Below are 14,915 nucleotides of genomic sequence, written 5' to 3'. Positions count from 1 at the left end.
AGCACCCGGGACAGAACGCGGGGCCAGAACATGCCATCTCGCGAACCATGGTGTCTCCTTCCCTGAGCGAGCCAGCTCATCCAGTCGTCACCACACCCGTGGGGGGCTGATTTGTACTGCCTTTTTGCCGATGCAAAGTACTACCGGTGTCTGCGGCTGTGTCGCATCGTCTCGTAGCATCGTCGACGATACCAGCGCGGAGGGGTGAGAACAGCCCTCCACGTCGCAAGACGTCCGGACTTCAGAAACCTAGCCAAAACATTGTGCCTCCTCGATCCCTCCCCGTGGAGCGAGACCTTGACTGCTCGTCGTCTGGTCGGCCCTGCAGTCAAAAGCCGCCGCCGGGCGTATACCAAGCGAAGCCGGTTGTACCGCCGAACCCCAGTCGAGCGAGTTTGTGGGGGAAGATGAGGCACAAAGTGTGCTGCGACGTGACGAGTCCAAGATCTCCCTCCCGCGTCTCGCCTGGTGTGCAATAATTTTCCCCCGGAGCGACGTCCGCTCAGATGAAGCTCCGGCGGGAAAAGAGGCCGAGGAACCAAGGGGAAGAAGGGAGGGGGGTGGAACGCTGGACCTGACCACGTCGTGAAGCACGCGCCATCTCGGCCGGGCCTCCCGCTGCCTTTGTGGACATCCCGGGGAATGGTGCACACGGGGAGGAAGGGGGGAGGATTCGGTCGGCGGAGGTGTACGCCGTGCCCAAACCATCGTTTCAAAAGTGTCACTCGGCTCAAATTCCCTCCGACTTGGGCTGGTAGAGGAGGGAGAGGGGAGGGATCGATCGTGGCTCCCACCCCCCTCCTCTCTAAAGAAGCATCACAGAAGAGTAACTCCCCGTGTCTAGGTCGCCGTTCGTAGCTTGAAACAGGCTCGCGCCGTCTCTGGGGAGCAATGGGGGGATCCCGTTCCACCCCCCCCCCCCCCCCCAGAGGGCTAAAGAACCACGACACGCGACTACTTTGGCGGTTCTGCGTGACAAGCGAACGACGGGACGTAGAGGGGGGGGAAGAGGCAAGGGGGGTGGAGAGGGGGTTCTACTGGTATCAACTGCGTGCTTGACTGGTGTGCTAGGCTGTCGTGTTAGGCTGTCAAAGTCATAATCAAGGAAGGGTATGGATGATGCGCGAACCCTCCCCTTGGCGGCGCTTTTTTCTTCTTCTCCGTCTTTTCTTTTAGCTTCCGTTGTTTTGTTGCTTTTCACCGTCGTACATTTGGCTTTTTTCTTTCTTTCTGGGATTTCCCTGCAGCCCTTTCTTCCGAATCGTCATCTCCGCCGTGTCCTGGGGGTCTCATATACATAACTTGCCGAACCCTGGCCTTGCCTTTCCTTTCACCCCAATGGAATCACACCCAGGTAGCGCGCGAGGAGGCCCGAGTTTTCAGAATAAAATAAAATAAAGATGGAGAGAAGGAGGGGGGGGGGGGGGGTTGTGTCCAAGACAAGAAGCAGCATCGATGATGGGGAACGGGAGGGAAACACCGCCCCTCCCCCCATCTTCCTGAGTCGTGGCGCTGTTGGTCAATCATCTCCTCCTCTCCGACGGTGACATGATGTGACGTGAAGTGAAGGTTATCCAGTGGGGGCCAGGAATCGTGGGAGAGGCGAATGGTGTGGACGTGGCCGCCCCAAAACCGAGAAGAGGGGGGGGGAGACTCGTGGGCGGACAGTCGCAGTGGCAAGGTTCATCCTTTAGAAGGCAATGGCGTCCAGTTACGTGTTGGGTGGGCGGGGGTATCGCATCTGGACATGACAACCCAAACGAGAGAAACCTGATCCCGTTTAGGGGGGGAAGGCACACCGAGAGAACGGATGGATATGGAAGACGCACGGAAGTAGAAGATAGGATTACCCTGTATACATGTTTGGGATGGAAATAAATGGAGAAAACTATGTGCATGTTTTTGTGAAGAGAAGAAACAAAGACCAAGCTTGGAGGAAAGAACAATATCGTCAACAAGATAAATAGACAACAAGAGGTGAAAATAAAGACAAGCGCAAGAGAGTCGTGACGTTGAGCAGCGCGCTCGCCCGTTCTAAAATACGAAAAGCAAAATGTTCCTCCGGTACCCATAGAAAAAAACAAACAATTTCGAACGTTCCGTTTCCCCCTCCCCATGCTCTCTGCCTGCGCTCTTTTCCTTGCTTCGCTCCAGGGTATCTTTTGACCTTTTCAAATGCGTGCGGTCTTGAAAGTGGATGAAAATGTGTTTTTTTGTGGTTTTTCTTTTGTCTTTCGTTCGTTCATTCGCTTATGCTGAGCTCCCGTAAACCTGGGGGACGGGCGCGGGTCCGGACCCGGCCGGTGCTCCGCCCGAGTAGCTCCTTTGCCTCCTGAGCTGGTAGTCGCTGCTGTGGGTCTGCTGGTTCTCGTGGTGTGTGGGCATCGGTCCGCCGCCGCCAAAAGTGTCGCGCATCGGGGTCCTCGCGTTGGACGAGTTCATGCTGGCGTGGAAGGCCTGCGAGAAGTCGTGTGGGGGAGCGATCGGTGCGCTCATCTGAGGCATCGAGTAGTCGTGGACGCCGCCAGATCGGTTCCCGGGGGTGCGCGGGAGGGAGAAGTCGAGGGGCGCCGTGAGCGGGGCCGAGGGGAAGCTGGAGGTATAGGCCGTGGTCGTGGCGAACTGGGTCGAGGTGCTGCGTGGCGCGGAGCTGTGGCCGGCAGACTGTCCCGAGCCGATGGGGCGGTACGGGCTGCGGAGGTCGAGGCCTAGAGTGGCCGACGACGCGCGGCTGCGGAGACGGGATAGCGGCCCCTGTGAGAAGCTCGAGTAGTTCATGCCAGGAGGCGAGCTTGTGCCTATACGATTGTTAGCCTCTGGCCGCGGCGGCGAGAGATGATGGGACGTACCGGAGTACGAGCTCGACTCGTAAGGGAGACCGCTGCTCGACGGGCCGTTCACCTGCTCGGGCTGGTAGAGCGACTGTTGTCTTCCGCTAAGCGGGGGGCTTGCGCCGGGTCCGTGGTTGTATGTGTTGTAGTCAATGGCGTCGCCCTTCCACGACATGCTGGAGCGCAGAGGGGACTGGATGTCCTGCCTCGAAAGGGACATGGTTTCCCTCAGCTGAAGGGGCTGGAGAGGACGGCTCGGTTGGCCGCGGTGCATGGACATGGAGGTCTCGACAGCGCCCTGGCGTGCAAAGGAGTTCGACGTCCGGGGCCCGGGGCCCATGGGAGTGAGGTGGCTGCCGTATCCGTAGCGGTTGTCACCGGTCGAGCTGGGCGTCATGGGAGACAGGACTTCGGGGGTGTTCATGTTTCCCGCTGAGGCGAACCCGATGCCCGGGAAGCCGGGGCTCATCCCCGAGTTCGACATCTGCTCGTCTTCGCCCTCTGGCCTGCGGACGTCGACCATCAGGGGACGGATCATGTGGTCCGCGTACGACTGGGTTCCAAAGTTCATGGGCGACGATAAGGGAGTGCTGAGGCCGTGGACGGCACCGTAGGGAGAGTGGAGTGCCTGGATGTTGTCAAAGTCGTCGGGGACAGCACGCATCTTGATCATGCGGTCCCGGTCGTCGGCTGTGAGACGCTTGATCTTGGCGCGACTGGATGTGGTCATACATTAGTTTCTTGTCGTCTCTCTGACAGGTCGTGACCAAGTACTCACCGATTCTGGAACCAAACTTGGACTTGGCGGGGGCTCAGCCCGGGAATCTCTCTAGACAAACGCTCTCTGTGAGCGGCATCAGGGTGTGGCTGCTTGGCGAACTCGCTCATCAGAAACCGTGTCTGCTGGTGTGTGAGACTGTCTTCATGTTAGCGCACTGGTTGCCGTGGGGGGTCTCTGTTCGTGGTCAACCAACCGGAATCGCTTCATCTTCCTCCTTGCCGCCGTGCGTTCGGCAGCAGTCTGAGGGGTGCCGTCGCCACCATCAAGCATGTCTTCATCTTCAAGCGCGTCGTCGTCTGACTCCTTGCTCGTGTTTGCTTCGTCGTTATCCATGCGAGCCGCGACAGTCTCGGCCTCCTGCTCCGGGGTGGCCATCATCTTGGCGGCCTTCTCCAGGGGCTGCGATGCCTGACGCTGTTGTTGCTGCTGCTGCTGCTGCTGCTGCTGCTCCCGTAGCCTGTCTTCAGGCTCGTCCTCAGGGGTGGGCTGCTTCATCAGGCGGAAGGCGGCGTTGTGCTCTTGCTTTCCTTGGATATGTGCCTGTGTGCGTGCGCTGGCAGCGGTGCGAGGCTGTGTGAATTCAGAAGACTCATCACCAGCACAATACGCTTGGGAGAAGGTGTTGTTCTCGGGGCTGGAGAGGTAAGCATACTGCTGTCCCTGCCACTCGGGAGGCGTTGGCAAGGTGGTCTCGTACTGGTCGTCCGACATGCGTGGAGGAGTTGTGGGCGCCTTGTTGAGGGGGGTTTCAAATTTGCTAAAAGACCAGTGGCTCTGCTCAATGGTGTCGAACTGCCTGGAGGCAAGCATTGGGAAGGACGGTGAGGGTTGCAAGTTTCTTGAGATGCTGTCTTGTTCGGGGATGACGCAGAGACGGCTTGGGTCTCTTGGAGGTCGTCCTGCAATGACCTGCTCGAGGACGGACGGGGGTGTCTGGAGAAGGAATGAAGCTCCAGCTTCCTTGACGAAGGTGATCCTGAGGTTGGATGAAGTGATGAGTGAAGAACACGAGCAACCGATAGTGGCAATATAAGACAGTCGGGGATGATGAGTGTTCCAAGTGTAAACAAGGTGGGAGAGAGCAGGGCGAAGGCTGGCTCAAATTGATGACGGCAAGTCTGGGAGTGTGGCCTTTAAGCTGGAGGGCCGAGTCAGTCCTTATTATGCAAGTTGACCAAAAGAGTGAGCAAGTGATGTGGGGATGTGTACAGGTGGTATTGTGAAGAAGGAAGAGAAGCTGATGAGGAAGGAGGAGAGGACTTGGCTACCCCGGGTACTACGAGGCAGGATCGATCATATATTGTACAAATTTGAGGGTGCGCCGAGTGATGGTATGGCGGGGTCGATCGACTGGGAGGCGTTACTGGGTCTGGAACCGGTAGGCCCCGTCGTGTATGGTAAGTAAGGCAATGCTGTTTGGGAAACCCTTGCCACATAGTATGGCAGAGGTGGAAATAATAGCAAAGGGTACGGCCATCCACACGGAGAAATGTCGAGGCTGGATCCGGACTGGACTGAGGAGAGACAGAGCAGGGCCAGCACGGGCAGCAGCAGCGGCGGCGGCCACGATGGGCACGACGAGGGTCGTCAAGGGCGTCCGGTACCTGACTGGTGGTGTCGAGGAGGGAGGGGGGGAGGGTACTGCGGTACTCTGAGGTGTGCTCGTACAGTCGCGGTGGAGAATGGACAGGTTGAAAGGGGACCCGATGCATGGTGGGAGGCTCGCCGACTCGAGAGAGAAAAGCCGCAGCAGCAGCTCATGTGCCCATGCCATCCATGTCATGACAGACCATGCCAAGCAGGTGGGCATTTGGCATGGGGTGTCAAGCTTGCTGCTGTTCCTCGCCGCCGCCGGCGGTGTTGATGGCAGGCCCCCCAGGTCCCAGGCGGCTCCCCCGGCATAGACATGGTGTGAACGAAGGTGTGGATTTGGGTAGATGTGGATATGGGTTTGGACGGGGGACCAGGGGGAGGGGGGGGGGGGGGGGATAGACACGAACAGTCAGTCAGTCAGTCGGTGGGGACAGCAGCAGCGGCAGTATCCATTATGTCGTTGCAAGATGGGCAACTGTGCAAGGTGCACATGTGGTAAGGGTGATGATATTTCTGTCCACCGACAGCTCCTCCACCCTGTTCGCAAAGAGAAAAAAAAATTCGAATAGTGCGATAGTCCCATGTCTCCGTACATGGTAGTGGAAAATAAATCCTTGGCCAAGCAAAGCCCCGGCGGGGGGTGGAGGAGGAGGAGGAGGGAGGATGCTCGTTGAATGTGAGAGACGGACAGACAGACGGGCAGATGATGGCAGTGGCAGCTATAGCACACCAGGGCTTGGCATTAAGATCTTCTGCTGAATGGCTAATGGCGTGCAATGATGGTCCTGGAACCAGCCCATCAGGCTCTGCATGACGCGACCTGGACCGTGTTGAAAGCTTCCAATTAAGACGACAGATTTGCTACGCAGCAGCGTACCATAGGAGCAGAGCAGACGCGCCCCCGGCAAGACGGGGTCACCTTGTCTGCAGAGGAACAGAACAGGCAGGCCGTAGCCAATGCCTAAATCATTCAGTACCTACCCTGCCAGGGCGGTTTGGCAGAGACTGACACGGGGTCAGGCGGGCTCCCCCTTCTGTCCTTGCAGCGGCCACAAACTGCCAAAACAAGTCAGACAGAGAGAGAGCTACCTCGAACTCAGCATCAGACGCCGGCATATACAGGTAGGTTATTGACATTGGCATGACATATTGTTGTACCATCCCAGGCACGGCTGAACATGTCGCCCAAAATAAACCAAACACGGCGATACGGCTGTACATTCCCTTCTGGGATCTCTGGGATCCCTCCCCTCCAAGGGACCGAACCCAACGTGATTGCACAGGACTGCAGCCCACCCCGACATCCACCCCATTGCCTCCCGGGACGACAACCGAGCAGACGAGCTCTTGCGTCGACCGTGAGAAGAGAGATTGGGGGGGGGGAGGGAGGTGTTCGGCGAAGAAGGAAATCAAGGAGTCAGAGAGGGCATCTCGGCTGGGATATCGGGATGCTGCTCATTGGGCCTCAGTCCTCAGTGACATTAGTTCTATGTCGACTCCACGGATGAACGCATGACCGTTGTCGAGGCCTGGCCGAGGCCACTACCAATGGGAAAAAGATTATCGATCAAAAGGAGGGGGGGGTGTGTGGTGGTGTTGTTGTTGTTGTTGGTGACTCTCCCGACCGCCCGCCCTCAGTCCCCCTGTCTGTCGCTGACTTGCAGGTAGGTGCTAACAGCCTGAGAAGGGGACAATGGACGCTGGACGTTGCGGGGGAGGGTGTGGGAGGAAGCGGAACGGCAGCGGTGGAAGGGTAAGGGGTACGGCTATTGAGTTGGTCGGCGAGAGACCAGGGGTGGGGAAATCTGGTGGGGGAAGAGAGGGAAAAAGAGTGTAAGGGAGGAAGGAAGTGAGCAAGGATGGGCGGTAGTATGTCAGTTGCAGGGGGAGGCATGACGGTGTGTCAGAGGGAACCTCCTCTCGCGAAATACGGCGTACGAGACGCCGCAGCGGCAGCATCGCGAGTGTGTGATGACGAGTGAGAGATGGAGAGAGACAGATTTCTGGCCGACAGACGGGAACCCGCAACAAGTGTTGAGGGTTATGGAGACGGGAGACGCGGGTGATGCAGGGGGGGGGGGGGGCGAGGTACGTTTGCAGCCAGACGCACACACATACACTCACGCACTCGCCTCGATCAGCGACCTTCTCTCACATATGGGCGAGGCAAGGGCAGATGTGCAGGCAAAAAGGTAGAATTAGATGACGTTTTTCGAGGGAGAGAACAGGCTGCCCATGTGCCATGTTGGTGCTTAAGTTTGACTCTTCTCTGCATTTTCTCCTTCTCAAGCGGCTGCACCCTGTACGGCCATGTTTTTGGTACATGGAAAGTGGCAGGAACGCGCATGTGTCTCTCCTGCATCTTGCGTGTAGCGGCACGCAGGCACGTACCTAGGAGACGGGACAGGCTCGAAAACGAGAAGGAGGACTCGAGGAGAGTGGGAACAAGGCGGGATGGATAGGTGGTGGGACACGGGAAAGAAAGCATATGTTCACGCCTTCCCGGCTCTTCCGCCAGGGGGAGAGAGAGACAGGCGGTTCCAACCAAAGTAACGGCGCTCAGTACCCGATACCTAGTACCTACTTACCTAGTAGCAAAGAGCTGGTTTTCTGTGCAAGGAGAAGCTGTAATCGGGACGGACAACAGAGACAGAGGGAGTTGACGAGGGATTGATCTACCTGTAATTTCATGTCCGCCGCCGGGTGTGATGAGTTGCGCGCCGTGGTTGGCTGCGAAACAAACCCCTTCCCTTCCCCAGCGAACGCCCGGCGTTTTCTCCGCGGAGTGACATAACCAGGCAGCTGAACCAAACTGTCGGCCTGTCGACGATGCGGCAACACCCAGGTTTGGAGTTTTCTCGCGGAACCTGGGTACCCAGGCGTGTGTGAGGCGCACAATTCAAAGGTACGCTCATCGTTGTCTTCCTCCCTTTTAGTTTTCTTTTGGCGCCGGGGTCGTCTGCCGCGATCGTAAATCATCGAGAAAAGAAATGAAGAGAAGGGATACCGGGTGGTGGGGACGAAAAACAGGGAAGTATTGCGAGGAAAGCCGTCAGATTAGCCTCCGGGTATGTTTTGCACTTGCAGCAAGCCTATGCATGGAGGCATTTTGTTCTCGGTTTTTTTTTCCTTCTTTTTTCTCATTCAGATTTTATTTAGTCTTTTTTTCCGTAAAATAGATGCGTCTGGACTACAGAATCCGATCTTTGGAAAAAGAGCATCGCGCCCAATAATCTCTACCACAGACAATGACAGCGGAGTGAGATTTCCTGCAACCTTCTCTCTTCCTCTCTCTCTCTCTCCCCTCTGACGGCCAAACCGGCAGTTGAGAAAGAGAATGGGACAATCCGCCGGGGGAAGGAGGGGAACCATAGGCAAGCGTGCGTGCGAAACCGACCACAGGCATGGTCCGGCACGTTGCAAGCCCCCCACATGCTCCTGTGATTCAATGAGAAGACTGGTGGCTAATTCCTTCTAAAATTCAAAAACAAAAGACAAGGGAGAAAAAAAAGAAGAAGAAAAAAAGAACCATGCCATGCCAGCTTCAATCTATGCCGGGCTGAAGAGGCGCCTTGGTTGTCAATGCCGTGCGGCGGGCGGTAGCGTGCGGGAGAGAGGCACGACCTCCCAATGGACTACCCGTACGGTGTATCCGTAGACTATGCACAATGGTGCGAACGCCGGGCGTCAGGGCCGCGAGCAGGGGGCACCCGGCTCTTTACGCGGCAAGACTGATCTTGGTTGTCGACCAGGGAAAAAAAAAAGAGAAAAAAAAAAAAAAGAAAGCATCTCCAAGTAGAGTACGGATGCCGACCTGAAAGCATCGGATGCGTGGGTGCGTTGCTGATGGTACAGATAGATAGCTACGCACACACAAGGTTTGACCCAAGGCGTTCCATCATCTCCATTCATCTCCATCCCTCACCAGGGGTGCCAGCCACTCCGTCATCAAGGAACCCGCCCAGCGAATTTCGAGAAGGGAAAGGAAGGGGAAAAAAAGGAGCCGTAATGTCCGAGGGAAAGGCGGCATGAGAAGAGACTGAAAGCTAAGAAAAAGCAGCGTCGCAGCGTTGTAGCGGGCGAGACTATGGGGTTTTGGTGGGGGAATGGGTAGGGTATGGGACTGGGAAGAGGGGAGAGGGCCTGGAAGGGAAGTGGAGGGTGGGAGAAGGGGGGGCGTCAGTTGGAAAGCTGCCCGAACGAGCCGTAGGCTGAAGTCCCTTTACTGTTTTTTCTTTTCTTTTTTCTTGTGCTGCTACGCGTGCAATGCGCGATGCGCCATGCGATGCCTTCCCGCCATGGCCCATCCGTACCCTTTCCCCCAGTGGGGATAGCGGTGCATCTAGTCCGCCCGTCGACACGGCTCGGCCTATTCGCCAAATGGTACCGAACCTGCCGATCGCCTCGCCTAGGCACGCAGGTAACCGCTTGCCGTAGCCAGTGTATTCCGTACTACCAAGGTAGATAGGTATGCTCGACGAATACGCGTGGCCCTCGTTGAAGAAGGAAGACCAAGAACAACGCACCACACACAAGGCGGCCGCTCACACCCCATCTGCTGTGGGGCCCTAAAAGCCCTGCCGAGGGATTAGAGATTAGAGCAGCTCAACTCCATCTCATCCAGTCGCAGGACCAAGATTATCCGAGACCTGACAAGACGCTGACCAGAGGTTGTGCAATCGGGGATGATGCAGCGAGCGTTATGTAAGGAGGGAAATCCCTCTCGGTCATCGGATGAAAGGTCGTTAACTCGTGCTGCATGCGTCGAGCGGCAGCCTATGTGCACGCATACGGTAGTATTCAATGCACAGATACGTAGCGGCGTGTACGGAGTATGCTACAGACTTTTGGCATTCAGGCTCGGAACCAAGGAGGCTGACCGACCGAGGCTAGGAGAGAGAAACCGGCAGTGAACAACGAAGATCTCTCTGCGAGAGACGACCCTACGAACCAGCCAGAGGTCGTCCTGGGCGGCATGTGCGCATCACACGCCCTCCCTTCGCACTCCGCGCCACCTGGCGAGGCAAGGGGGAGGAAGGAGCGTGGCAGTAGTTTAGATCCGCTGCACTGAACCTTCCTTCTTCTGGTGGAGCTGCTACACACTACCTACTGTTGCTGCATGTTGCTGCTGCCGTCAAATGTCCGTGCTCCGATTTGGCCGTAGAAGCCTTCCATATTCCATATGGATATGGTGGCAGGCATCGTCAGCGCGAGGACACGACCCGTGGGTGGTTTCATGCTGTACCGGGATATCCCCTGCACCCGAGGGGAGACACTGTCGGTCCGCAGTCGTGTTGGAGGGCTGGAAGGAGAGCTATTTTGACGCCGGGGAGGGGGGATCATCTCCTTCGTCATCCAGGGGCGACGGGTAATCAGGGCAGTTTAGGTAGGTAATGGGGAGAGAGCCCACTCGCCCGCATCGCATCACCCGAGGTGGAATGAGATTCGATGCGACGCGCGACGCGGTGGGCAAAGACAATTCCTCAAGACATGGACAGAGACATCGCTCAGACGTGAGACAGCGACGGGACCGCATACATGGTAGGATAAGCGAACGGGACCAGCCTGGTGCGTGTCAATGACGACGACACTGCAGCTTCTATGCCTCCACGGCTCTCGCTCGTCAATGCCTCTCTACTACCGATAGGGTGACACATATCCGTACACGTCCACCCATCCCTCCAACTACCTATTCCGTACCATACACGTGGGATATCTGTAACGTTGGTCCCTGAGGCAAGACAAACATAAGACAGCAGCACAGGGGGAAATAAAGAAAAGCATGCCTTGGCCGGAGCGTGACTTCTCTTCGTTTCTTGCCACTATATCGGCTGCGATACAATCCACCGCCCTCTTACACGTTTCCCCGTCGAGTCGTCGTCAGGCCGTGGTCCGAGATGCCAAAGCGATGAGATTGCGTAGCCTCACCATCCAGATTTCCAACTTCGTCATTTCGGAATCGTTCCGGTCTCCGGAACGAGAGGCGGCCCAAACGAAAATCCGAGCAGGTGGGGAGAGCGAGAGCGAGAGAGAGAGAGGAAGAGAGAGTGGAAGGGCGACCAGGGGGGGTGGGGTGGGGTGGATGTTCCTCTTGTTTTTTTTTTCTTTCTTCCCTCCTTCCTTTTCGTACACTACACTAATGGACCGTCTCCCCTTTCCCTTTCATTCCTTGCCTTTCGTGCTTACTAGAGGGGGGGGAGGGTCTTGGTCTCGGACTTGCCCCACAGGCAAGCGTGGCCTCGGTTCCCCTTTCCCTTTTCTTTCCTTTCCCTTCCCTTCTCCATATTAAACTAGCTAGCTCTCGTCATCGGAACACAAACCGACAGAATGGCCAGACGTTGAACGGTGTGGGCTGGCGACGTGGGTTGCAATCGTGCGGCGGCCGGGTCCTCTAATCTCGCTCGCAAGATGGAGGAAGACATCGGGCATCATCTCCGTGGCCCGCTGAGCCATGCAGGGCCCGCGGGGGGGGCAACTACCTACTACCTAGTAGACTGTCACCTGTGTACTGCGTATGTAGGTACCGGGAAGGCATGACGACTGGAGCATCCTGGCATCCAGGTTCGGTTTGTTCTACGTCCTCTGCCGCGTGCGTATCCGCAATGCAAACTCTGCCCCTCCAATATTTTTTTATTTTTTTCAAATTATACTTATCTAGTTTCTTTAGTTCCTTCTGTATCGTTCGTTCGCTCGCCGCCCGACCATGGCTGGCGGGCGGCGGGCCCGGGTTGGCCATGCCTGCGTTGATCCCCTCCAAGGGCCCAGCTCGAGATGAGAGGAACGGGTGATGGGCGTCGGGTATCAGGGACATCCCATGAGATGGACGGGATGGAGGGGGGTGTGTGCTTGATTCGCGGGCACCACACCACGTTGATCAATGCAAGCTTCTTTCTGCTTGCCTGCTTGCTTGTTGGCCTGCTCTGCTTTTGCTTGCGCGCTCTCTGCCGTCTTCGTCGTCTGCTTGCTTCACCCGCCTGCGTCTCCCCCGCAGCTTTGCGGATCTGCTGTTTTGTTTTGGAGGGCTCCCGGGTCGTCTTGCCTTCAGGAGAAAGGTGATGTTTGAGGCTGCCATTGAGCAATTCGATCGATCGTGGACGTATTACCCGTCCGTCTATTCGCACGGAACTTGCTTCGGCACTGTATACACAAAAACTACCACGCATGTCTGCTCGTCGGCCACCTGAAATCGGGTTGATCCATCAAGGCCCAAAGCATGTACCTGAGTCGGGGGGTGCGGAGGGCGCTAGCCGCCGGGCCATCCTTCCCAACAAGAGCAGAGAGAGGGAGGGGAGGAACAGGACAGAATGGGAAGGAGGGCAAACGGAATAGCGCCAAAATCTACCGGTTGTCCCCTCCAATTCGCTCATCAACTTGACACAAGGTCCTGTCTAGCGATGCCCGACCCTTTCCCAGATCCCAGACGTTTCTTCCTACTCTGGAAATCAATCTCCAGGTCAGTCGCGCTAGAGGGAACAGAGAGTGAGGGTTAGATACCTAAGGTAGATAGATCCAAGATGTTCCGACAGCGCGGCAAGCGTGGGGTCAGCTGGATCCGGTCCGACGCTGCTGCCCTTTCGTCCAAACTTGCCCGTTAGAACCTGCCTTGGCAGGTTTTCTCTCTCTCTCTTTTTTCCCCCTTCCCGCGCCCCCCCCCCCGCCTAGCTATTGCGTACCTGCGTGTCTTGAACCATTACATCACGCACACCACCCACCGTATGATGCATTATCCAGCCCACATTGATCCAGCAAGGCGGGTACTTTGTTGGCGTGTCTCACTTGCCATGCCGTGTGGAATTGCAGGTGCCTTGCTTCAGTGATGTGTGTTTGCATCGTCGCCAGGGACTTGGGATGATCTCGATCAGTCTCGACCACCTTCCCCTCACCCCCTCCCCACCCTGGCCAAGTGGTTTGATCTTGGTTCTGATCTGCCGACATCGTCGTTCGTCGCGGCGGCCGTCACTTGGGGAACTGCTATACACTACTGCTAGAGAAACCTGGGTGGGTCCTCGGCAGTTGGGGTTGGTAATATCCAACTGCAGTGCATTCATTGCAAAGTTTGTGGCAGCACCTGCCTTGGCAGGGGTAACTAGACGACATTGTCCAACAGACCCGCCGACAAAGGCATGCTCAGCAAGGCGGGTTCGTGAAGGGGAAACCAAAATCTATCTGCCTGTCTCTGCCTAGCTACAATGAGCGAAGGCGGCAAGCAGGGCAGAAGCCTGAGCGGGCGGGCGGCTGGCCTGTCCGTCCACGCAGGAAACAGGCCCAGCAAGTTTGTGCCGGCCCTACCATCTGCAAAACAAACACAAGGGAGTTTGTCCCCGAGTGCGCGCGCGCGTGTGTCTGCGTGGGCATGCTCGTGTTGCGTGTGCATGTCTGCCTGTGTGAGATCCTCGCGCCGACAGGGTGCCGCTACCCGCGACAGCTTGCTTCTTCCCAGGGTTGGGAAAAAATACTAGAGTATAAGTAAAAGTACAAGTATACTTAAGTAAGTAAGTATAAGTCTAGGGTTAAAAATACTTACTAAGTATAAGTAAGTAAAATTCTCTAAAGCAAATACTTAAGTATACTTAAGTAAGTCTTAAGTATACTTAAATACTTACTTATATATAAAAATGATAGATAATAAGATATATAATAGGCTAGATTAGCTAGCTACTTAGGTCATATGACTAATCACATAACTAGAGACCTAGAGTATTAGCTTTATCTCTTTTACTTTACTGAGAAATTCTTTTCAAATACTACGTAATAAGTATCTAAGTATACTTAAGAATTACTTTAAGTAAGTATTTTTTTAGAAATAATTACTTAAAGTTCCTTATTCCCAACCCTGCTTCTTCCTGATGTCCCCCTCCATCGACCCCGCTATCACATCTCAACGGGACATTTCGTCAATGCAACGAGTTGCGGCACGGCTCAGGTTCGCCGCCAACGCCAGCGTAAACCCCGGCTCGGCACTGGCAGAAGCACCTAGCGCCGCCGTCAGCGCCGTCACCTCGGCGGCCCCGTCCCTCGTACAACGCAATGCGCACGTACAGACAATACTATTAGACAGGCTTTGGCAAACGGGATATGGATTGAAGAAACTTCCATCGTCCAACCCGCAGCCTGCGAAGCGAAACGTACAGTGGTCTGTGCCCGCTATTCAATTTAGAGCCGACGGTAAGCCGCAGGCTGATATGGGCATGATACGAGCGGGCAGCCGCGATGGCCAGGTACAATAGCAGCCAGAGACGCCAGAGGTCGGCATCATCGAGATAGCGATGCTACTGCTGTTCTATGGGCTAGGTTCCGGGGTGAACAGACGGGCCGGCCGGCATACAGACTGTGTTCAACGGTCGTACGATGTAGAAACTGGTCGAGGCTCATCAGGCGACTGGTGACTGGCAAATGCGATGTGGGTGTGATATCACGTCTAGGAAGTAAGTGCGGCGCTTCTGCTACTAGCCCGCAGACGGCATGGGTATGATCGCCATCCCCACGAGTGTACGCATGGCCGCGCATCCCGTGAAGTCGCGTCGGTTTGCCGTCTGCCCTGCTAATGCTGCCTATAGATGGCAGATATTATCTGCGGAGCTGTACTCCGTACTATAGGCAGGCCCTGACCACGCTCGCAATGCTCTCTCGGCGCCGGTGGATCTGGGGGGAAGGCGCAGGCTATGAATAGGCATCGAGGGTTGCAGCGGCATCGGGGTCGCCATCCCCTT

General features: G+C 56.2%; 3 protein-coding genes across 3 annotated transcripts; 2 read left to right on the top strand and 1 right to left on the bottom strand.

Annotated features, from left to right (window-relative positions):
• Window positions 1-2,250: 2,250 nt before the first annotated feature.
• Window positions 2,251-4,422, bottom strand: GLRG_03124 (homeobox domain-containing protein; the record flags this gene model as incomplete). Its single annotated transcript, XM_008093809.1, has 4 exons — window positions 2,251-2,798; window positions 2,850-3,547; window positions 3,610-3,747; window positions 3,806-4,422. 4 exons carry the CDS (start codon window positions 4,420-4,422, stop codon window positions 2,251-2,253), a joined length of 2,001 nt encoding a protein of 666 aa, XP_008092000.1.
• Window positions 4,423-6,346: 1,924 nt separating this feature from the next.
• On the top strand, window positions 6,347-6,721 carry GLRG_03123 (uncharacterized protein; the record flags this gene model as incomplete). Its single annotated transcript, XM_008093808.1, has 1 exon — window positions 6,347-6,721. The coding sequence occupies one exon, from the start codon at window positions 6,347-6,349 to the stop codon at window positions 6,719-6,721; it is 375 nt and encodes a 124-aa protein (XP_008091999.1).
• Window positions 6,722-14,102: 7,381 nt separating this feature from the next.
• On the top strand, window positions 14,103-14,432 carry GLRG_03122 (uncharacterized protein; the record flags this gene model as incomplete). Its single annotated transcript, XM_008093807.1, has 1 exon — window positions 14,103-14,432. The coding sequence occupies one exon, from the start codon at window positions 14,103-14,105 to the stop codon at window positions 14,430-14,432; it is 330 nt and encodes a 109-aa protein (XP_008091998.1).
• Between the last annotated feature and the right edge of the window lie 483 nt (window positions 14,433-14,915).

This window comes from Colletotrichum graminicola (genome assembly GCF_000149035.1).
Source record: "Colletotrichum graminicola M1.001 genomic scaffold supercont1.9, whole genome shotgun sequence".
Taxonomy (NCBI): domain Eukaryota; kingdom Fungi; phylum Ascomycota; class Sordariomycetes; order Glomerellales; family Glomerellaceae; genus Colletotrichum; species Colletotrichum graminicola.
Note: the sequence above shows the minus strand (reverse complement) of the source record. Positions and strands in the feature narration are given on the sequence as shown.